General features: G+C 41.7%; 1 protein-coding gene across 1 annotated transcript in view; it reads left to right on the top strand.

Moving 5' to 3' along the window:
• Window positions 1-463: 463 nt before the first annotated feature.
• Window positions 464-25,325, top strand: part of bnc2 (basonuclin 2) — a 189,788-nt gene continuing 164,926 nt past the window's right edge. Inside the window, exon 1 of the mRNA XM_050043854.1 lies at window positions 464-1,266. Within this exon, the coding sequence (XP_049899811.1) occupies window positions 1,264-1,266 (3 nt within the window). The 5' untranslated portion in view covers window positions 464-1,263. The remainder of the gene's footprint in view (window positions 1,267-25,325) is intronic.

Below are 25,325 nucleotides of genomic sequence, written 5' to 3'. Positions count from 1 at the left end.
CACACACACACACACACACACCCACACACACACACACCCCTCACTCCTTCAACTCTTCACTCTTGAGATGTCTCAGTCAAATGTTGAGCAAATCCTCATAAAAACAAGTGAAACTTTAATGAGCGCACCCACTTCTGAGGCATGTGAGGGACACAACTTAGGAAATCAGTGTCACATCCCTGCAGTGCACACACAAACCATAAACTATTTCCAACTGCCAAAAACACGTGTGCGTGTGGACGCGCGCGCGCGCAAGAGGCGTGCGTGTGCTTTACCCGCGAGAGCAGAGAGCGTGAAAAAACTGAAAGTTTGCTTTAATGAAATGCAGCTTGTACATCCCAAAAGTTTATACAGACGGCAGGAAATTAAAAAAACACACATTTGTATTTATTTCATATTATTTATTTCCTGCATTTGATGATTTTCTTGCAGGTGATATTGTCCAAAATACAGATTACAATACATCTGATCTAAACACACACACAGAGGGAAATATCACAGAATCCTTGCTGCTTTTCAAGTGTTTCCACGAGCTGTAAATGCGCGTCTCTTTGCCGATTTCTTATCTTGGGGCTGAGTGTTTTTGGGCACATTTTTGTCGCACAAAGATGGGACTCTTCCTCCTGACACAACCTCGTAAATCAGCTCAACTCTGTGGACCCACAGTCACTCGGGTTACAGTCACACACGGCATGTAAAACACTGGTCTGAATTCACCCAGCAGAACACAGCAGCCACCTTCTCTCCAGCCCGGACCGTCCGCAGCTCCTCTCGGCGCACTGCGCTGACTCTGCAGAAGGAAATCATCGGGGGAGTGTAGGAAGGCGGTTTTTTTTTTAGCGTTTTTCTCAAGGTAGGACAAGCAGTTACAACGCAGCTTCTGGTTGTCAGCGATCCCCACTGTCTCCTTTACTCTACACTTTACGCTTTGGGGAAAAGAAGAGGGGACAGAGTGTCGTGGTCGTGCGTTCCTCTCCGTGAGACCGACGCGTTTCCAAACGTCTTGACGCGCGTTTTTCTCAGTGAAGCGGTGACTGTCGGGATAAAAAGAGAGACTGTTTTACCCGTGTTGTGCCTAAAAAAACTGTCATAAACGGCGATGATACGTTTGTGAAAGGAACACCGATCGTGAATCACCTCAGACGGCGTGCAGCATTGAAGAGGAGAAAGTTCCCCACTTGAGGGCGAAATCAGACTTTTTTGAGGACGCCAAGTTTGAAAAGTGCCAGGAGCCCCGGGGTCTGTCAGATACAACATGCAGCAATGGTAAATATGATTTTTCTGCTCGTGGCTACTTAACTTATACAGATAAAACACACCACAAGAATAAATTATGAAACTTTTTTTATATATACTCCACACATTAGATGCTGGTCTGCCATCTGAACTCAGAGCAGATACAAAGTTAACTATGTGTACTTTATTTCCCACACTTGTTTCTGATTCTTATGACTCGCTGGATTTGTTAATATGTCTGCATTTAAAAGAAAATAATTCTTCAACTTGTTGGGATCTTTTTCTTTCCTTTCTCTCCCTCCTTTGCTTTTAATTTAAACAATAATCATTGCAGCATTTGTGAGCACATTAAGTCCACAGTCAGAAATGAGACTTAAAATCTGGGGCATCCGAAGTAAGTTTACAAAATACTGATGTATTTTTCGTCACGCCTTGAAGGTATTCTTTGCTCCTCATAGACGAATTAAAAACTTTAACGTGACATCACAGGGGCAGTCGTTACTTTCAGATAAAGTGTGGAGAATTGTTAAATTGTTTATATGATATTTATGACGTAAGCCACGTTGTGCTACCTGTAGATTTGGGCCTTCATATTTACAAACGCACACAAGTGCAATTTCGTGCAGTGTCCTCAGATAGCAAACACACACAAACGGGGGAGATAAAAATGTGCTATGTGTGTTTAGTTAAGTGAAAGTGAGCGGACTTCATTTCATAGCTGACAGCAACATTTTTCGAGTTATTTCTCAGGCCTAAAATCCCTCTGTTGAAAATCCGGCTTCACCTTTCTGCAGCATTCCTTCTTGTAGTGCATTTTATTTTTCTGCAACGTTTTTATTGATTTCTTGAAATATTCACTCTCTTGTTTCAGCTGATATTTGGTCTGTTTGTGGAAGTCTTTATCAGAGTGTGTCTTATACCAAAAAAGGCAACTTTGCCTGTTAGATGTCAGAGCAAACAAAAGCTTAAGGTCATAACAGTTGTTGCTTTTTATGATGCTGTTTATTGGAGCTGAGCAACACTGTAATCTGACAGATTTTTTGTGCTAAACACGCTCGCTACAGTGCTTGTTTTATACGTCCCTATGCTACGGTACCTCTGAAGGAAAACTCAGTGAGCTCTTGGCCAACCTGTGACAGTGAAACACAAGCAGGAGTACACAGAGGCATTTCATGTCAGTGTAAGACATTTCAGCATGGACATATCTGAATGCTTCAGGAGACAGGGAAGACGGAGGGAGGGAGGTGGAAAAAGAGAAACAGTGAGAGAGAGATTGAGATGAATGGCCCCACTTAAAAGCCCCACAAAAGTACCTTCACACTTTCATCAGTGGGATGTGTGTGAGATTAATGTCTAGCACAGTGTTTTGGCCTGGTCTGAGTGTGTGTCAGGGATGTTTCATGAGCCTGAGCTGGTGCTGCTACTACTCTGAAGAATACCAATTTACATTCCTGGAGTGTCATTTCATTACCTTTATCTCCATGCTGCTTTCTGCAATTCAAATTTCCTTTAAGTCACACGAGCAAAAAAAAAAAAACGCCGCTGTTCCCTTTTTATGTGTGCGTCTCTGTTTTTCTCTCTCTCGTGTGTCAGATAATTATACACTTATTACATTCTCAGAGTTATTGGCAGCGAATAAGTGCTGGTGTGTCGTTGCAGGAAAATACATAAAAAAAAATACAACAGAATAAAAGGTTGGACAACAAAACTGCACATGGAGTAATGGAGAGGACGTCGAGGTAAATGTCCTCGTTATGCACTGAGTAGATTCAGCCTATAGAGCTGCTACGTGAGGTTAAAGAAAAAGTTAAAGTTGTCAGCGAGGCTGCAGCTAGGTCGTGATTCCTCTGGGTCTGTGGGAATCAGAGAGGGGGGAGTGTGTGAGTGTGTGTGTGTGTGCGCGGGGTGGGAGCCACTGGTTAGTCGGTTCAATAATCTGCTGGACAGGTAGGCCTGTGACGCCCCCCTTAGAGAGGCTGCTAATGAAGAGAAAGGCTGCTTAGTGGTGCTCCGCTCTGACCCCACCAACCCTCCCTGTCCCCCCTGCTGGCTTCCTCTGATTACTGCTCACATCGAGAACTCTTTGCTCCTCTTCTCCCTCTACTCCATCCTCTCCATTTCCCCTGCTTTTCTTTCTTTCTCCCTCCCTGCGTCTTTATTTGAAGAGAATGGGTGCTAAGTGCATAAAGGATCTTTTGATAACCCATTTGGTGCGTTTATATATTTCCTGCTCTTGGTTCTTTTCATTTGTGTACTTGCGTACTTCCATATTTTATGTGATTAATTTAGGGAGATTATCACTGCTTGACCTTCATGTTCAAACCCATTTTCTGCGCAGTTTTTCTCATGACGAGGCCGCGCTCTAATGTGAACAACTTAACCCCGAGTGAAAGTGTGTAAGTGCAGAGCAGGGAGAAAAAACAAACAAAATTTATTTTAGATGAAGGGAAATATGCACTTTCACTCGTGCTAACAGGTACGGATATTCAACCTCAACAAACATCAAAGCAAAATTCTTTCAGTGTTTTTATTTATCCAGGAGCGGGTCATTGCTGCAGCGATATGGCTCTGCTCCTCTCCATCTGTCCTCAGCCCCAATAATCTCTCGAGTGACTGATAGTGTGTCTTGGCAGTGACAGAAAAGGTAATATTTTGAAAGGGGGAGTGGGGTCATATACCTAGTGGTGGCTCGAGATGAAAATCTTTGAACAAGACACTGTAACCGAAGCTGCGGGCTTTAGCGACTAAACAGAGACACTGTGAAATGTTATAACAAATTGGATGGCAGGAGTCCTAATTTAATAAAGAGCACAGCGTGAGACATACTTGATTTAAAACAATATACATATAGTAGACATAATTATATTTTTTGTACCTCAGCACACAAAGTGAGAAACCAAATCTTCACACATCTTCAAACTCTCCGGTTTCACCCGCAAACATTATGAAATTCGATCTGTGTTCCTGTGATTCTTACGTTTAAAAAAATAGAAATAAATAGCAGTATAGGTGATGAATAGGTCTGTTATGACACGAGCGTTTAAGATGTGTTTAGTCTTGTCCTATCAGATTAGTATCTAACAGTTTAGAATCTGTTGAATGATAGTATTGTCTCTGTAGTGTGAATATAGATCACACTTGGAAATGGCAAGTTAATGAGATTAAAATCAGGCTCAGTGCTACAAGCTGTGTTTAAACTGTAAGCTGATACTTGTACTTACATGTGTTAAATTTTTTGTCTTTTCTCTTTTTTTTTTGGTACAGGCTTCATTTCACATGCTAATCCAAACACTATCATATTCCTTAAGGAAGGAATCAGGAAAACATTGGTCTTACATGAACACACCCAGTGTGTGCAGAAGCCACACACTCCCTCAGTCTTTATTTGTTTAAAGTGAGAAATGATAGAACACATTTTGCACAACTCAGCCTTTAGAAATACACTCTCTGCTGCTTTTTTCTGTCCTCCTAGACACGCTCATGATTCTCAACATTTTCAGCTGTAATTTGGGGTGGCCTTAATTGATTCTGTCCAGAACTAATTACTGGCAACTGTGTAAAATAAACACTTCAGTGTCACTGGGTGGCAACCGTCCGATCGGTAGGGAAATTACATTTCACTTGTAATCCATACGTTCTTCAGCGGGGCTAGAATATAATTCATGTCGACGCTATAGAAATACCAGAGACGCTGGACTTGTGTAACGAACAGGAGTATAGTTGTAACCAAATGGCTCAGCTGGGAGGTATAGGGTTATGTGGTATAATTTATATTTTATAGCTCCCTCCTGCACTGACTGCACTCCAGAATAAAGTTGTTCGATTTTGTTCCATGAACAGTGAGTGAGAAAATCTGGGATTTCACTTGTGATGGAAACTCCAGACACCACTTTGTTCCTTGCTTTCTTCTTGTATTTTTTATTTTCCTGTTGAGTCTCATTTCTTGCTTTCAGATAAAAAGACACCAAACTGCTGCTGTCTCAATACATACTGTATGTGCGGATGTTTGTTTGTCTGCCTTTTTTTTTGGTGGGTGTGTACATTAGTGGTCCATGCCTCAGTGACTCAAAAGGCATGGAAAGATCTCCTCAGGCCATACAGAGTGATTTGATTAAAAGAGAATAATTTGCCCTAAAGGTGTCTTTTCTCTTCCCTCCAAAAAAGCTGGTGGAAGAAATCTGATATGACAAGATAAGTGGTGGCTCATGAAAAATTCCTGAGGACTGAGACGTAGCATGTTGACTTTGGAATTATTGCCCTGAGTGTCTGGTTCTTTGCTAGTAACTGTGCCTGACAATGTTATTTTTACCTGAGTAGCCTTTGAAATGATTCCTCGGCTTCTCAATCCCGATTTCTCTCATTTAAAACTTGTTTGCGTAGCGTCCAAAGAAAGGACCAAGTAAACTTCACACTTCATTCCAGACATTTTCTTCTTCAGGCTTTTTTCAAAGTACTCTTTAAAGGTCCAGTGTGTAGGATTTACGGGGGGTACATTGGCAGAAATGGAATATACTGCATTATAATAAGTATGTTTTCTTTAGTATATAATCACCTAAAAATGAGAATCATCGCGTTTTCGTTATTTAATAATGAGCTGTTTATGGAGTCCGCCATGTTTCTACAGTAGCCCAGACTAGACAAACCAAGCACTGGCTCTAGAAAGGCCGTTCATGTTTTCGCATGTCGGCCAACATAGCAGCCCTCAGCAATGTTGGAGAAACACTGATTTTCTAACATGAAACTGCTTTACTCAGTGTTTTTACTTGTTTATATCACTGGACCCTTTGTTTTGGAGAGGACGAGTCCTCTAATTATAAATCGGCTCCCAGTAAAAACCTGCTGAATGTCTGGATCTTAAGTTATTGGAGAAAAAGGTGAGCACACATTAGCAAGTGCTTAGCTAGCAGCCTGTATGTAACCACCTGGGCAGAGTCGGCGAATCACTGATTTGTAACGTTAAACTGCTGTATTCAGTGGTTTCATGGGTTTAAATCAGCAGGTCTGTTGGTTTTGGGGAGGAAGAGACCTTTGTGGATAATTTGGCTCCTAGTAAAAACCTCCTGAACAACAAACACTGAAGGAATCCTAACCAGGAGTTCATGCCTGGTATATGAGAAAAGTTTCAGCTGGTTGCAGTCTACAGACCTCACTGCTAGAAGCCGCTAAATTCTTTGAATCCTGCACTCTGCTCCTTTAATGGTATGGTACCACATAGTGTTACTCCATACTGTTTGACAAGAGATTTTAATACCTGTTCAACAGGTTCTATGGGCTTATCCATTCCTTAAATTTGCCTGTACTGGCTTGGCCAATAAAGATAAGCCCAAAAACCCTCTAACCTCAGCACTGGTTCCAGATGTGGCTGTTGTACGCTAGCACGGTTTCCACCTTCTCTCAAGCAACTGTACTGTGAAGTATGGCTGTGTTTCCTGATGCAATGCTCCCCTTCTTGCCCTGGTCTTAACATGGCAGTAGGTGACACATACCAGGTAAATAATGTTGGGCCTACAACATCTACCTGGTATGCATCACCCAGTCCCCAAGCAGGCATCATTGCCTGGAGTTGGACATTCCAGGCTGCTTGTAGGACCATGGGCTGCTCCCGGTTGTTCTTCCACCACTTCTGCACTTGTTTGCACCTCTGTCCACCTTTCTTTCAACACTGGCATTGGAAAGAAGGCAGGCATTTTCTTGTTCTTTCAATTGGAACCTCTGACTGATCCCAGTTGTTGTTAGACAACAGATGACATGCACCAGACCCGTCCAGCTCTGTAATTCATCCTGAGTCGTTTATATTTAAGGGGTTCAGGCTGGAGGTGTTGAAGGTCCACCGAGATGTTCAGCAACAGGGTGTGCGGAAGGCCACTGATGAAACAGAAAAAATGGACTGCGGCTGTTGATAGCCCCATGAGGTGCACATCCCTTATAATGGCTATCTGCCTTTTCTCAACGTCCAATTCACAAAAGACATTACTGTGACATTACAGCACAAATGCGTCCATAAGTAGTATAAGATGTCCCTTTTTTTGTTTGATTGCAGTTATCCATGAGGCAAAGTACAAATGTTCTCTTTGTGCCTAGCACACAGTAGATAGAACAACGGCAAAGAGAAAAAAGTAAACTGAAAACCGCAAGCTACAGGTCCTGACTGATGAGGTGCAGAGGCATTACATGATCACTGGAAAGTCTGGGTGGGAGACACCCTTATAATGTGCGTCTGTTACGACCAACTCTCTGAAGATGCTAATTTTCACTGTTACTGTGTGCAGCTGTTCACACTAATGATTGTGAACTGGAGTTCTTTTGAAATTAGATTCAATTGGATAAAAAGGGGATAGTGTTGCATCAAATGTGCAAATGCACAGGAGCACCAAGATGCTATTTGCTAGGTAGCACAGTGAGGGTGCATTTCATTCTCTGCAGGAGCTTAGAAAATTCCATGCTTTCTTTTTGTCTTATTTGTGCAGGTTTGGTGGCTGCAGGTTTTGCACCTCAGAGATTTGATCGGCTATGTGATGGCATGCTAATGACTTTGATCAGGCTTGCCTGGTTATGCTGCAGGAGTCTTGAGTCTTGAAGGAACACTCCACTCAGACTATGTATGCATTGACGCCCTCCTATGCTGCACTGTCAATATATGTGCGGCAGTCTTGTTTACACCTTTTCTTTTTGTTCACTCCTACTTGGAAGCCATTTTTGAATCTGACTCCACCTCTGTACTCAGTTTTTGCACTGATGAGGTCTAGGAGAATGTAGTCTCTATATACAGACTCTACATTCAGTGAATGTAGAGTGTGTAGGCAAACCCTGGAGATCTTGCCTCCGGAAGAAGAGCGGAAGAGCCCTGGTTTCCAGTGCTAGGCTGTTTGTAGTCCGCGTGATATTGATCAATCACGCTAGAGCTGGCTGCAGTTGTTGCCAGGTTAAACGCTCCGTGCGGTGAACTAATGAGGCGGAAGATAACTGGCGTCACTGCAAACTCTGAATCCATCGCAATGTTTCAGCATATTTACTTATATATAAACGGAAGTCGGAAACAGAAATTCGCCTCCTCCACCCAAATCAAACCGGAATGCCAAAAAATCGGGGGTCTGCCCCCAGAGGCTGTATTCGCCATCTGCCGGAAGTCAGACGCCGAATACAGCCGATGGGTTCCGAGAATGAAGAGAATGTGAGCCTTTGGGTTGCTTCGTATTCTTCAGTTTTATCAGGTAGAGGATCAGACAGGCTAAGACGTAAGACATTCATCTCAAACTGGACACGGGCCCTACTTTTGTCCAGGTGCCGAGAACCATACACGCTTTGTGCTCCTTTACCCTCCCAATCCTTTATATCTGCAAACGTCATAGGTGGTGTGGTGACCACTGGAACCTCCTGTGGTTGCCTCTGAAAAGCGGCCATGGGTGGGGTTTTGTTTTTGGCCTGCTTTTGGTAGTTAGTAAGGCCAGTCAGGTCTTACTTTGTTCCCTGTTGGTGTCACAGCAAAGAGTAAAGAACCTGTGTTTTAGTCATGGAGTCCATTACAGAGCAACTCCTGAGTGAACAACAGAAATAAGCATGTTACACATTGTGACTAAGGTCATTGTGCACAGGTAGAACCTTAAACCCTGTTACCTTGTGTCTCCTGGAGCTGCTGACTTTGTGAATACTGATCACAGCCATTTAAACAGGCAATACCAGGAAGCATTGGTGAGTCTGTCCTGAATGGCAAAAGCATTACATGAAAATTTCATTATGCTACTTCAGTAGAGTAATTTGGGAGGCTTATAGAACCCATTAGTGGACTCTACGTGTGCTCATAGAACAAAGGTTACAGTGCGTTACCTTCATTTTATCACAAACAAATTGCATATACTTAACATTCCTGCATGCAGTTTCCTGAAGCATACAGGACATTTTTAGGTTGATTTTCTACCTTTTAGTCAGCCATCAGTCATTTCAGTATAGTTTCAGAGGCTTCAAACTATCTTGGGATAAAATGCTTCAATATGCTCCAGTACCCAAGTTTTGGGTGCCGGCTACACTCTCTTTGGTAGAAAAAACTGTCAGGGTTAAGTAAGAAAGTGTGGCGACACTCCTGTGATTTCATAACTGTGTCACACTTGAGCACTACAAGGCTCAGTTAAATAATATCAACATTTTATGGCATTATGTACTTAGTTGATGGCATTTGTCCCATTCAACTTTAACAAAGACAAACCTGTTTCCAATGTGTGGATTGGATGGAACAAGCACAAAGTCCACACATGACCTAAAGGAGATTTGAGCCACTCTGCAAAATGTAAGCAGTGGAATTAGGAAATTTCAGGTATGTACTGAAGGTTAGATGTTTTTACTGCTTTTCACATTTTGTTGTCACATAATAGAGAGTGAACAGTAAAGTCTTCCAGATATATAATCGGCGTGTAATAAATCCAAACCTTGTGAAACATAATACAACTTTGTTTTTGGTAACGTTGATTACATCTTTAACGTTTAGGTATATAGGTGTATCAATTTAACTAATCCCTTCTCCAGACTACAGCTGCAATGGTTAGTCGATAAATCAATTAGTCAATCAACAGAAAATTAAGTGGCAATTATTTTGATGATTGAAAAATGGTTTTAGTCATTTTTTAAGCAAAGAACTAGTACATTTGCTGGTTTCATGCTTCTTAAATGTTAGAATTTGATGCTTTTGATTGTCATACGTGATAATAAACTGAATAGTTTAAGATTTTTGGATTATTGGTTGAAGAAAACATTTGAAGATACACCTTGGCCCCTGGGAGATCACACAGGGCATGCTTCACTATTTTCTGACGTTTTATAGACAAAACAATTCATCAAGAAAATAACTGGCAGATTAATTGACAAAGGAAATAATTGTTAGTAGCAGCCCTTCTCCGCACTACACAAGGCTACAGTTAGAAAGACAGGAGCTTAGTAAAAAGGAAAATCAGTAGAGATGTATTCAAGTGCTCAGCTACTGGGGTTGTTTCGGTTTGATACTTAATAGTGTTCCTAGAATAATTAACATCCTTTCTCTGATATATTTTAAAGTTCTATTCATATCGTTGTGCCTTATCAAATACAAAAGGTAATTGAAGATAGGCTTTTGGATTTTTGTGACAAAACTATAACTACAGTTAATAAATCATATTTTGATTCAACGTAGAAGCTCTATGTTCTTTATGTTACTTCCCAACTTACTGCATTTCTATACAGGAAGCGTTTAAGCTACAATTTTCATTTGTCCATCTTATATGGACTTAAAGCGCATTTTTATGCTTCAAGTCTTTTTTTTTTTGTTCATTTTGGGATTTTGAGTGGAGGTCTGAACGCTGCCAAAATGCAGGTGACTGCCACTCACTACTGTCTGAACCAAGCAGCAACCTTTAGGGCTAAAAAATGAAGCCAAAATGGTTGCGCCAAAAACTGCAGTTCCTCTAATGGCCACTTGAGGCTGGCTCCAGAAGCCAGTTGATCCCCATAGACCCCCATGTTAAAGTGGCCAACTTTACAGCAGAAATAAACATGTTTACAGCTTGGTCCAAAAAACGGTTTTGGTCTCTGTAGCTAATTTCAACATTCGAGACAGCTGTACGGGGGTGAAGTTTTATTTAACTCACCTGTTTAAGTTTTATAAAAGCTCAAAGTTACACATATTAAAGGGTGTGCTGCTTTGAGTAACAGGCTGTCTGAGAGGCATCATCACAGTTTATGAGTCAGATCCAACCTCTTGTCCAAATATGGTCACTTGTGGCTGCAGAAACTCAAGATGGAGATGGCCGAAATGCAAACTTAAGGCTTCAAAACAGGAGTTCACAAATCAATAGATGACGTCATGGTAACTACATTCATTGTTTCATAGAGTTTGTGGGCAGAACATATTCTATGTAATCACAGAGAGGACTGAAACTGCTGCTGCCTCTTTGCTAACATGCTGCTCACGCTCCCCCTCCTGTATAGACACAATGTAAGTCTGTGTAGCTCCTAACGTTAATTTGTGCATTCATGCTGGTGTGTGTCGTAACTAATGTATAAATCCCATCTATGCTGGATCAAGAGGGAGCAGTAGTCACCTTGGTTTTTCAAGACTTCACTTTCATCAAGTTTTATCCGACAATGATTTTTATCTGAATATACTGATAATGTCCTAGGCACATTTGTAACCTTGTGGGATGAGTGCATAATCTAGCTTCCATTACCCAGGCTTAATGCAGTTTGGTCTCCTTATCCTTGTATGAAGTGACTGTGGGTATTACTTTTAAGAGATCAGTGAAGGATGTCAGTGCATTGTGTATTCGTTCAATTACGTTGTCAACATTTTCATATTTTCACGTGCCCAGTGGAACGTGTGCACATAACAGTGAGACTTTCCTTCTGTTGGTGTTCAAGTGACAAAGCTCTCCAGCAGCCATTGGAATTATGACCATGGCAGTCATCATGTTGCTTGTTGTGAGAAAAGTTAGTTTGCTGAAGTTTTTATTGTGCTGCCTAGGGAAGAAGTCAACAAAAGGTGGTACATTGCCATGGGAGACAGCCCTTAGCTCTCTTCCAACTGTCATCACTTTTAAGCAAGACCATGATCGCACACTGATCTTTTTCATGACGGCTAAGGTCATAAAGGAATACTTCACACACTCACTCCACAAAATGACCATGTGTATATCAGTTAGTCATGCTGTGTTACTTTTATATCATGAAGAAGATGTTTTGCTTGCATGCCTCTACAGAAAAAGACAAACATACTGATTTATTGATTGATTGGGGACCGTGTTTAATGACAGCAAAACTACATCAAAACATCCATTTACAAACTCTCACACAACTCGTGCAGTATAATACAAGTCTAATTCATCCAGTTGTATCCTCCAAACTTCCCAAACACATGTATTTTCACTAAAATCTTACTATTTAAAACTCAACTGAAATTGAAACTTATCTATGCTCTCTCCAAAGCCAGATTCCAACACAAAGGTTATTTTATTAGTTAAATGTGTTTGAAAAGTACTGAGTGTAACACTTAAATGAAATGATATGTTCACGGTTTTCTAAGGAGGCGTGCGTGAAAAACAGAGTTCTCTTCACAAATTCAAGGTAACAGCATGACTAAGACATTAACAAATGGTCATTTTGTCGGGAAAGTATTCCTCTAAGGATGGAGTCTGTGATTCAAATCCAATGCACTTTTCGTCAAATACAGCAAATATCTTCTCAATGTCTGCTAGCTGTCCATTCTGTGTTTGCGCTGAAAAAACGAAATTCTGTGTTCCTAAACAGCCCTGGATCTGTCAATGGGAGACAAACAAGGTAGCTCAGGCCACAGTCACACAACACTATGCCAGCTACACACCTTCTTCTACACCATGATAGTAAGGACACATAAGCCCCGTTTCCACCAAGCAGTACGGTACAACACAGTTCAGTTCGGTATATCTTTTTTCGTTTCCACTGTGAAAAGTTGTGGATGGTACCAATGGAACCGTTCTGTACCATCCCCATTCACCCCTCTGTTGGGGTACCTAGCACACAGATCTGGTACTAAAAGGTGGAGCTGTGAACACTGCAGTCCGTTGATTGGTCTATACTGTAGTGGACGGTCACTCTGCTCAGGGCTGAGTTGTGGCTGGTTTTGAGGCTCCAGCAACACTAAACCCCTGAGCTTGCCTTAGATGGACTAAATGCACAAACCTGCCATTTTTAAATATCCCACCAAGAGAGACTCTCATTCCAGCCTTTTCTATTGTGTTATGAAAATGTTGGCGTGCAGCCCCATTCTGTGGATGATAAATGAGGTGCGGACTGATAAAGGAGGAAATACAGTGAGTGCTGGATGGAGCAGTGAGTGACAATTAAGTGCAACACACACCGCCGCCGGCGCGGCGCTGTGGCCGTCAAGGGCCGCCCCGCAACACACACTGGCAGCGGCGCGCAACGGCACCGTCAACATGTATTTCCCACCCCAACCCTCTAGGTGGCTGTACCTACACGAGTTGCCAACGGTTGCCAACTGCTAGTAACAGAAGAAGAAGAGGAAAAACTTTGAGGCAACAACAACTTGAATTTCACGGGTGAGTTTCTTATCAAAGTCGTCTTATTAAAAATTTGAAACAACCGGAGTTGATCCTACGAGACGAGACGTACATAAAAGGCTTTTCTCGCAGCGCCGCCATGAGCGCCGGCCGCGCTGGAAATAGAGCAGTGGGCTGAAGCAGAGCGGCGCGGCGCGGCGCGGCGCGGCGGCCGGTGCCAGTGTGGGTTGGTTCATAGAATATAATGGAGGCGGGCGTTTTGATGTGCGGTGTACGGCGGCGGTGTGTGTTGCACTTTACCTCGCCCACATGAAAGTAGAGTACTGTTTGCGGTGGGTCTAGGTACCATGCCTGAAGGGTTACTGTTGGTTACAAAGGTACCATACCGAAAGAAATAGGGCTATAAATAAAATCGGAGGTACAGAGCTTCAGAAGAAGCACTGATGGGAGGGATGTATTTGTTTCGGTTTTGAGTTCAAATGTCAACAGTCTTTGTCTAGAATTGCAGATTCCACCTTTAATGAGGAATTAATTTTAACCCAAACCCCAATGTTTTTCTAACCTTAGCTAAGTACTGATTTTAAATCAAATCATACACTTTCCTTAACCCTAACTACACAAAACATTTGTTTTTTCCCAGCTGTGATTTGTAAAAGTTTTTGAAGCAACTGACAAATGATGCAGTCTTAGGGTTGTCAGATCAGAAAAATCAGCAAACTTCACTTACTTAACTCACGAAAACTCCAGGATCTCAGCCTTTTCATACAGTAGAAGCTATGTAGCTACCCATGGCCATGACACACCTGCTACCAACCACTCAGGACTGTGAGCATCTACACTCACATTGCTTCCAATGGGTCTTGACATCATGGTTTGGTAGGAACACATGGATTAACACTAGAGAACTGATTTGATGGAGTCCCACAGAAACCTCCTCCTACAGTTTGATGTCCTATATTAAACGTGACCATGACATTTACATCACCTACCAGCGTTTCAGTCCATGTCACAATCTCCAAGAGATATGCAGTTTTAATTGATTATACTGCCTCTACTGAACCGTACCGTGCCATGCATTACATTGCCACAACCCTGGATGACAGGTTGAAAGTCCTACCCTGTGATTGTTGGTGACAAAGTTGCTATTTAAAGTGATAATCATAGTAATTAAGCAGCCCAAGGATGGTAGGATTCAGTGTGTTTGTTTGGGCCTTAGTTCACTTTTCCTGTTTGAGGGAAACTTAACACTCATTAACTGTGTGTGAAGGGCACATCTGTATGTGTGCGTATGATTGTGTCTGTGTGTTCTCCCTGTGTGTGTTTTTGGAGCTGAGGGGAAATCTGCTGACAGGTAGTGTGTCAGGAGGGGGACAGTGGCGCTTTTGAGACAGACACAAGAGACGAGTCTCAGAGAGAGGGAGAGAGAAAGAGGGCCTCTTTCATGTGACTCCGCATTCCACCAAGGCACAGGCAGAGAGAGGCACAAGACGAGACATGCGTCCCCCCTCGTCACTCCCTCTGCCGCCTCCCCCCACTACACCCGCTCTCCCGCCCTCCCCTCCCCATCCAGCCTCCACCCCTACCCTCTGCCAGTGACCTTAACATTTATCAAAGAACCCCATGCTGGAATTCCTCTTCAGCATCTGTGTCCTGGTGGGAGTCAGATGCACACACGTACATGATACAGATACATGTAAAAGTGCACTAACACACACACCATGTCGCAGACCAATCTGTTTTGAATATTGTGGCGTTGTGGAGGGGCTGTCCTTGTTGTTCCCTGAGCTAAGGAGGCTGGCCTCGAGACACTCACACACAGAGACATGGACACATGCTTGCACACACATTCTCTCCTCCTTCTTGTTTCTTTATTGTACCTCCTGTCACTTTGTCCTATTCATTTAACCTTTCATTAGAGCCAGCAGACAGCCCTGTGTGTGTCTGCACAGCTTCAGGAACAATGCCAAAAAAGCCCCACTGTCACAGTTATTAGATTCCTCTGGCCCCCTTTTACCCCGGCAACTCAATATTAAGAGAGGGAGAGTGAAAGAGGGGAGGCAGGACGAGGAAGAAAAGGGGGTGCATGGTTGATGCTGCTGCAAAACTCCTATGGTGAAGGATCCTCTTGACTTGTCAAGGACATATGCCACATGTTGATAGTAGACATGTCTCAAGTAGAACAAGGAAGGGAATGTTAGCCATGACAGGAAAAAGAGAGACGGAGAGGAGAGGACAAGTCTGGTGTGACTGTCTTGTGCTGTGGCAAGCAGCACCCTGGAGGAGTTAGACTGAAAACACAAACAGTTTGTGGAGGAATTCTGTTTTTAATGGGCAGCCAGGAGGGGCAGTCTGGTCCCCAAGGAAGGACAGACCAACGCCCCCTCATCCTCCCTCCCATCTTCCTCCTCTGTCTCTTGCTCTGAAAGTCTCTCTATCTCCTCTCTCCTCCTTGCAAACTGAGCCACAGGAAGAGAATCATCTTTTTTTATGACCCCTGCTGTAAGTGTGTGTGCTGAGCCCCAAATTGATGATCAAAAATAATGTTTTAAACAGCCGTTATGGCATTTACATATTTAGAGGGCCAACAGATGAAGATGGAATATTTCCTGAGAAACCATAAAATAAAAAAAATGAGTCATTCACTGTTACCGGTATAACAAATACTTAACAGCTTACTTTCAAGTTAGCAGTAAGTTGTGCTTCACACACTTTGAATCATCATCGCCACCATTAGCCACCACTGAAAGCTGTGATGTCACATGACTGTCATTTATACATCTATCAAGTTTGACGAGGCTTTAGCAAAAAGTTGTGTACATGCTATTGACTCCATATTTGACTAACGAGCTACAGTCACAGTCACATTAGCCTTGCATTCAACCAAACTGCCCCACACGCACTTCTAAAACAGGATGTGATGTCACAGTTCCAATATGGTAATAAATAAGACAGTCCTCCAACAAAATAAGACCACAGGTTGTTTGTACCAGCAGCTTATTATTACGACCCATTTTTACGTTAGGTTATTGTTAGGCGGTGACTGGTGGCTGTAAATGATGACGGTAGCAAAGGAGAACGTCAGGTGACATAGCGTAAAGAGCAACACAGTCTGTGTAGCGAGGAGGCTGGAGTGGGTGGTTGGGTCAACAAACAGAACTTCCAACCAGGAGACCACTGTGTGCACTGTCTGGAGAGGCAAACCAGGAAAATGTTTGCCCCCCAACATATTTTGTTGTTGAGGTATGACACCAGTAGGGGGACATTTTAGCAAAGCACACCTGTGGGTCGTATTAGAGGGTAGGAACAAATGACTTGTGTGGTCGTTATGGTTGGGGGACTTGGGCAGAGCAATTTGCAAACTGTTAGCAGTCTATGAAGATGAATCGTGGTTATGTAACTGCACTTAACAGGGTGATGATACTAGGTGGTGTATTAGTAGTTGATGAGGTGGGTGTAGTACTAGGTGGGTGGGCAGGTTACTGAGGAGAAAGCGGGAATACTCTCATATATTCCAGTGTTGTTTTGTTGGGCTGTACGCTACTCAGAATGAAGTCAGTTGAATCAGATTTGGCTGTTTAATACGAATATTTGACGATTCTTTTTTTCTTTTTTTTTTTCACATAAAGTTTTAAAGTTTTAAACAAGCTAACTCCGCTAACAACGTATCAGAGAAGTGCAACAACATTTTTTCTAACACTTGATATCAAACAAAAACCAGAGACTATCGCATTAAGCTGCCGTGAGCTGAAATTCACCACTTCTAAGCAGAAGATAAAGTTATTTCGGAGCCTTGTGGTAGTTTCTACGTGCTGCTGCATCTTGTCCGCAGCTGACTGTACCAAAGAGTATTGTGAAAATCAAGAGCGCTCGCTTTGCAGCTAAATCCGAGGACCAAAACGCTCCCAGCAGTACAGTGCACAGCACACTGACTAGAAAGAAAGAAAAAAAAAAGACTGCTCAACTTCGAGCAGTCGCATTTGACTGAATGGTCACTGCCTGATGATTCGAATCTCCGGGGGACAGCCCTATTTTTTGGCTGATAGGTGGGTATACTGTTAACGGCCAGAAAAAAGTGGGTATAGCCCATATATCTGTGTATACCCTCCACTACACCATTGATGGCACGCAGAAAAATGTTTGAATAAATCAGTTCTATGGGTCTTTATTGAAGTGAATGGAAGACAGAGCAAATATTCTTACAACAGAAGTGTAACGTCTGGTCACTGCAGACTTTTTTTGTACTGAGCAAAGACCATGATCTTTCACTAACCCTAAACAAGAGCCAAAAAATAAACATAAAAAAGTTTAATAATGCTGCAGTCAGTACAAATGAATATTGTACTGCAAATTAGATAGTACTTAACGGCACTTCCAAAAACCATTTGCCCTTCCGGGCCAAACACCTGATGACCATAGTGAGGTCAAATCCTAAAATACCTGAACTCACCAGGTGACAGTACAGCGCCCCCCAATGCCCACACAGTGAATTACACAGTTAGAAACAAACCTCCCAGTAACATATTTGGCTCCTATATCCTCATTACGTTAATAGAAAGTGTAAACCAGGGCGGCATTATATGTTTCCTTCGAAACATATTTGCTATGGCGAACAAGTTACATATTACCATAATTTCTAGGAGACAGGGTTGAAATAACAGAAATGTATCAGGCTTTTAGTGTACTGTAATTCGGCTTGGTTCAGGTAATACCTGATAATATTTCCCTTCTCAAGGCCTTCAGATCTGCAGATTCTCTTTGCCTGTCTTCTTTGAGGCACACGGGTTTGGATGAATTTCATCAAGTGTCCGACCCAAACTAAACTTTATGTAAAAAGCAGGAAAGCACGGCCATTTTAAGTTCATGGTTATAATTCAAATGTGTAATCCGAACACGGTGAAGAAACGCCTTTGGATCTGCTTTGATGAAGGCTGTGCTGGCCTTTTTGGTAACTCTCCGGAAAGCCCAGTGCAGTCCAGTGAAGCTCGGCAAAGCTGTGTTTAGGTCAGTCCAGCCCAGTCAGCAGACAGCGGACAGCGATGCTCCTCCAGTAATACATTAGCTGAAATGGATCAAGGCCTGGAGTGAAAAGGCATTGGTCACTCTGGTGGGAGGCAATGAATCGCTCACCAGTCATTGAAGATTGAGCCAGTGCACACACACATGAATACACACACAGTTTCCTGCCCTGAAGACAGAGGGCCAGAAACAGAGCAACAGTCTGAACCCTGACTATCAGGCAGCCGTCCTGATGAAGTCCATCTCTCACTTCTGTCACCCTCCGCTCCGATTCCCTCCCTCGCTCCCCCCTCTGAGGCCACCGCTCGCTCTGTGTGACTGACTCTTTATTATCCTCGTCCCGTCACTTAGTTAGAACGGTGACCAGCATTCTGTCTCTCTTCTGTCCTCTCTGTCATCCCCTTTTCCACCCTCTCCCTCTGCCTCCAGGCTGTCGATCCACCTGTCTGCCCCACATCTCTCTAATTCTCTGATTGGACTCTCTCTTTCCCCTCTCAGGGCTGTAATTGATGGCGGTGTTATTGTGTCCAGTTCTCTGGCCCTAAAGCCGTTCCTTCAGGTCAGCACTACTCCACCATTTGAGACATGCTGGGAATGGGATAGACAGCGATTTTTTTATTTTTATTTTTTTGTCAGTGTGTGTGCCTGTTCCCGTGCAAATTTGCGAGAGCACCAGGGTTACCCATTTGCTTTGTCTGTTTAAGCAATCAAAAGTGTAACTGATTGGTTTTCAAACTGTTCTTCAAAAATCACAACAGTCTTGACATTCAAGCTTGAACTATTTTGTCATTGTCAAGGGACATTATTTCCTCAGAACTCCATGTTCCTGCTCAAGTGTAGTGTTTGCCCTTGGCTGCCATAGAAATGCACACAGTGGCTTTGATTGTGTTCTTTGTTTGGTGGTCCTTTCTTGTAGAATATTTCAACTGAATTTTAAACTATTTTGCCGAGTAATTACAAAGCGCAGTGTGAAGTAGTTTTCAAAGTATCCTGGAGAGAAAAGAAACTGCCTGTTAAGAAGTTTTAATTCTGATTCTTTATTATTTTCTTACTTGTCACCTGCACAATAATCAAGGTCCTCGCGCTCAAAATGCATTTTAATTTTTTCACTTTTCATTTTTATCTCTATGGAGGCTGTCTTGATGTTGTAGTTCTTAAAAGATTTACAAGGTGAAGTAGGACTTCAGCCTGAATGATTTGGTACCTGCAAATGTATTCACAGTTAACCACCTGAGTTTTTTTTTTCTCCATAGCTTACTTTTATGCATAAAGATGCTGGTTGGACATACAGTATATCTTACATTAGACCAGATTTCAGCTGCAGCACTTTGTAAAAAAGAACAGATTCAGAGTTTAGTTTATCCATTAAGCCTTTCCGTTCTCATTTTCTGTCTTCTCTCTTTGTCCCTGTATCTGTCTTTCTCTCTTTCGCTCTCCCACTCTAGCCCCCAGTCCCTCCCCAGCATGGACCTTGTATTTATTACCCTCTAAGTAATCACTTTGCTTTCTCTTTTGATAGACTGTTATTGCTCTAACTAGCCGAGGTCCCTATAGGTATTTGGAGGCTTTCCAGTTTTATTAGACAAAGGCCTCATTATTCAAGGCCAGCATTAAGACTACCATTAGATCCATTTGCCCCCTAGTCACATGTATCCAGTTGCAGCCAATTCATATTATAGCCCCTGCACACTTAGTATTTACAACACAAACATGCTCATTCCCTCTTGTCAAAGTTAAATATAGACGATATTGAGAAAGCTTCACCACTTTGCAAGAGGTAGCTCCGAAGCTGCCTCTGCTCGTCTCCAATTTGTTTCTGCACACATTTTATGGATAATGTGGTCAACATCAATGTCTAGTAACTTTTTTTAAAGTCGAACTTAAGTGTAAATATAAGTGACAATTATGGAGCAGCCATTGTGCATATTTATTTTCCAGTTTTTCAAAAGAGAATAAAACATTTTAGGACGTATTTGTGGAAGCAGTGTTTAAGCTTCAAACCTCTGGCTGGACGTTTCCCATTGCAGCAGTTGACTGATGTTCTAGGAGGTGTGCTGTTAACTCAAGTGGCGCACTACTGACTGTCATAGCCGGTGTCATAGCTGGTAAAGACCAGACCAGCATCAGGTCATAGCAAAGGCTGTCACATAAGGAGAGAAACAGGGAAAATACAGAAAAGCTGTAGAGTGTTATCCGAGGCTTTCACCCTGAGACTTGAGGCGCTTAATACATGAACATTCACTGTCAGTGTTGTTAAATGATGCTGGTGACAGTTACTACTGATGGATAGCTAGCTTGAGAAGAAGGCTGCTGCTGTACAGTTACACAATATAGCAGCATCAGATTTTGTCTCCAACTAAATCTCAGCTCAGCCTGGATCATAAACAATTGGCTGTTAACATGTTGCTTATTTACAGACAACCCGAAGCTTAACGATACCTTTGATTGAATATAGATGTCCAGATAAGCAATAGCCGGCCACGGGGTTGGATCATTGATCCATTTGGATGGGGGGGAGACGTTGGTATCATGAAATAATTATATACATGTCCATAAAACAAACATTTGTTGAACAAGAAATATGTGCAGCATATCAAAATCATAATCCAAACACATGTCAAACTGCACTGACATCTATAGGATCGTTTTCCATCGGCCAAAACGGGGCAAGACCTTGACATTTTGCACAGTAGGCCAACAGTATGTGCCGCTCTACAGCTTTACAACATTAATACAAGACATATTTTTCACTTCCTTTAAACATGTTTACACAATGCTGGAAATAGTGTTAGCGATTCCTTTACTCAACCCTTGTTCGAACTGTTGATTCGGAAAGCCTATTGTTAACATCAACATTAATTCCCACTAGGTGGCATTTTTCGGTCATGCTATTTCAATACTTGGTGAGTCATTGGTAATGGGTAGCTAACATTAGTCGTCTCTCTTTCGTGGGTGAACAACTAAAGTGATATTGCAAATCATTTCTAGTGCAACCCACACAGACACTGGACCAATTAAAATACAGTACAACCAATGTAGATCGAAGAGAACACACCAACAGACTGTTTATCAAGTCAGGAATATTGAAACTTGAAGACTTAGTTGAGTTATGTACACTGCTAGTTATGTGTAGAGTAAAATGCAGAGTGTTACCAGAACATTTAAGTTGTTTTCAGAAGACGACAAAAAAACGTGTATTTCCGTGGTGGCAGTTAAACTGTGGCAATTCTTTACAGAATGATTTAAAGGCTGTGTTAAGATTTTTCAATTGAGGAAAATGTGTACAGAAATAATTGGACTGTATATACTGGACTGAATGGAGTTGTCGTGTAGAAGCTGTTCCCTTGTTAAAAGGGACATTGTGTATGGCTTCCGATTCTTTTGTTTATTTATTTATTCATCTTTCTTTCTGAAGTAACTGTAGGTACTGGTTATTAACTGTAACTGACAGACCATCTATTTCTTATGATTATTTGTGTTTTGAGAGAGTTCCTTTTCGGTCTTGGAACGTGTATTAGAATTCTTTGATTGCTGCGTATGGACGTGAGCGGAACAAATAAAACGAAATGAAAAGGTACAAAAGTTAAAATCAAACCAAAAGAAACACCCAGTATATACACTCATTTGCCAGTTTATTAGGTACACCAAGATTAAACTAATACAGTCTAATACAACAGTCAACAATAAATCCACACAGGATTGCAGTAGTGACTTCCTCTTCAGGCAGTCAACACGCGCTTCACCCTGAGGATCCAAAACGTAAACAAACAAACAGACACTCAACTTGTGGCGGAGAGACAAAGAGATTTAAGGTGCCCCAGTTTTGATTTCTTCCATTTATTTGTTGCAGCTTTTTAATTTCTTTGTAGCCACCTGTGTGTCCAATATGGTGCTCAGCCCTCCTAATCGATGGCCCCTTATTGGGTTTCTGCGTTTGGTCAAATATTTCATCGCTTTCTGGCCCCTCAGGCAAGAGGATCCAAACTAATAAGAAATCTCCGCAGTCTCTCGGGTTGGGTCTACAGATGAAAAAAAATGATTAGTGTAGAGATTGTATGTATCTGTGACCAAAACCAGATTTTCAACAGGTTCGCCAAGTTGAAACTAAAGCCTCCAACAAAGAAGTTGACATGCTGACTGATCTTGAGGAGGATGTTCGTCCAAGTCCACACTGAGCCCATTTCATTTGAAAGAGCAGCTTTCCTCTCTGTTCGACCAAACAAAGTTTTTAATACCCCAAAACTGAGCTTTGCAAAAACGTTCTTCAGAGTAGATTCATGTTAACATACCGGTGGTGTGTGTTGGGGGTAAAAATTAGCTTTTCAAAAAATAATAAAATAATAATAGAATAATTCAGGCATTCTCATGGTTCTGTATTCATGTTTATACAACAGTTAGTTCTGGCCCTGCAATCTGATTGGTCGAGAGACAGTAAAACCGTGACGATATTGGAGTACAACATCACGGTTATTTCACTGTGTATGTATCACACCGCCTCACAGCTGATTACAATCAACAATCAGTTGCATTGTAGGCTAATTAATTCATCCACTGTCAAACAGCCAAAAATATAGATTTATTTCCTAAAATAAGTTTCGAATTGAACTATGAATGTGACCATTCAGAGGAAGATGAGGGAGAGGAGAAGCTGAATCCATCTGAGCACACATACAGGTTTGTCAGTGTTTCATCAGCGGAGCTCAATGACTTGGAGAAAAGCAACATACTGTCAGATCAGAAGGCAGAGTCGGCTGTGCCTGTGAAGCGACAGTCCACCATGCAGTCACCAGAGACTTATTTCACCGGCTGCACAATTAATGGAAACGTGCAGATAAATGTGTATAAAGAGTAAGTGCCTGGCGCACCATGTCTGTGTTACATAGCAACGGTGACAGCGGAGTCCTGAGGGAACTATTTTTGTTGGCGGAAGACAAATAAAATGCTTAAATTATCTATTTTGTCCTCATTTTTCAACATTTCTTTATCAGCCTTGCTTATTCAACTGTTGAACTGTTGTATAAAAGCAATATCACACTCGAGCTCGTGATGTTGCCTGCGGCCTCGTGCCTACGACTGAATCACAGCCGTGACGATATCACCGTACAACATCACGAGCTCGAGTGTGATATTGCTTAATTATGCTGTCAGATAATTTTGTATGTGTAAAATGATCATTTTATTGACAGTTTTCAGTACAGGTGTGCAGGAATTGGAACTCACCCCATTTAACAGGTAGCATTTAAGAGCCACAATCAAATCACTATTTTATTCCACTATTTTATTCATGTCCAGTTGTCTGTAAATAGTCAAGTCCACACAGATATGTTACATTTGTACTTTTTATACATACGATATCAATGTTTCTAAAGTGACGCAGTTCAGATTACATGTATATGAGCTGAGTTTCTCATCAGAGGGAAGGTGGATGGTGTGACACCTAGGCGAGACCAGTGACTGAGACCAACAACAACATTTTGAGACATTTACAGCCTTGTTTGTAGCAACCAAAGGGGTCTTTTAAAGCCAAAACATGTTTTTCTAACCCTAAACAATTGTTTTTTGTGTCTAAACCTAACTGCATGTTACCACAATGTTGTCACAACATAAAGAAATTTAGGTATCAACATATCCGTCACATATGACCCGTACAAATGCAACATATCTGTGACATGCAGAAATGTACAATGCTAATGTTTATCCTGGTGACTGGGTTGGAAAAATCTGTAGGCTGAATGAAAGCTGTGTTTGGCTATATTGAAACACAAAATAAGTTAGGTCAATTTTTATTTATATAGCCCAAAAAAACAAAAAAATTAAATGAATCAAATCAATCCTTAAAGGGTGTGGTAATGACAAGAAGAAGGCAAGAGAGCCAGTGGCGTAAGGTAGTTACAACAGGCCCCAGTGTTTGCTAGTTACTAGTTGTAAGACACACACACAGCACTGGCAACTATTTATACAAAAGCAAAAGGAAACTTATTTACAGAGCTTTACTACTTTTTCCTCCTGTTTGTTTCTCTCTTGTCCTTTCTTACTGCCAATTTTATGTTTAAAAGACATGACTGCTCTCTGGACTTACATATTTGGTCAGCTTGTCAGTCTTGACAGATTTTGCCACCTCATGGTATTGTCTTGTCACATGATCAAATAAATTATTAGGCAACATCAACATAAATGTTACCCAACAATCATCATTGCATACATGTATATGACAAAAAAAAATCAGAAGAAATGTCACTTAATTAAATAGTTTTTTAAATAGGTATATATAGTTTATTCAGAGTATTTCTAGTTTTACTGGAATAAGCATTTACTTTTTTGTTATACTGTAGATTGCTACTGACTGTTTTACCCAAAAAAGAAAAGAAAAGGAAATTATGACGGAGGTGGGTTTGCATTTTACTGCAATTGGCTCCATTTTTGATTTAATGTGAGTATTTTTATTAACATAGGTGTAGTTCCAAGGTGGCAATCTGAATCATTGGCAAGGGTCCCTCCACCCCATGGGCCCCAGTGTGACCACACTGCATGTACTATCTATATTTACGCCCCTGTAGAGAGGAAACAAGAGTCTTGATAAGAAGTGTGTCAGCCATTTCCCTTTCATTGTTGTATTTCACTTTGGACAAAGAAGTTTATGAAAGTCTTCTTTACGTGTAAATGATTTAGATTCCTTGGCATTAGTGTGGACATGGTCTCAGACAGCTGTGTTTGCTTGTTGTGGGGAGGTGTCACATTCGTTGCAGCTATCGCTTCACAGGTGATGCTTCTGAATGTAGCCTCTTGTGCCTTAACGGGTTGAGACCTTTATTTAACACTGGTGTTAAGTAGCCTCCACCTAGGATATGGATACAGCTACATACATTAAAGGGATATTGTACCACAGTAGCCAGAACTGTAATATTATTACTTTCAATAATGTTGTTGTAAGCTACTGTTATTACCTGCATCTCTCTCTCTGTGTCTCTCTCTCTCTCTCTCTCTCTCTCTCTCTGTCTCATTGTGTCATGCGGATTACTGTTAATTTATTATGCTGATCTGTTCTGTACAACATCT

Source organism: Epinephelus moara, chromosome 5, assembly GCF_006386435.1.
Source record: "Epinephelus moara isolate mb chromosome 5, YSFRI_EMoa_1.0, whole genome shotgun sequence".
In the NCBI taxonomy this organism is placed as follows: Eukaryota; Metazoa; Chordata; class Actinopteri; order Perciformes; family Serranidae; genus Epinephelus; species Epinephelus moara.
Note: the sequence above shows the minus strand (reverse complement) of the source record. Positions and strands in the feature narration are given on the sequence as shown.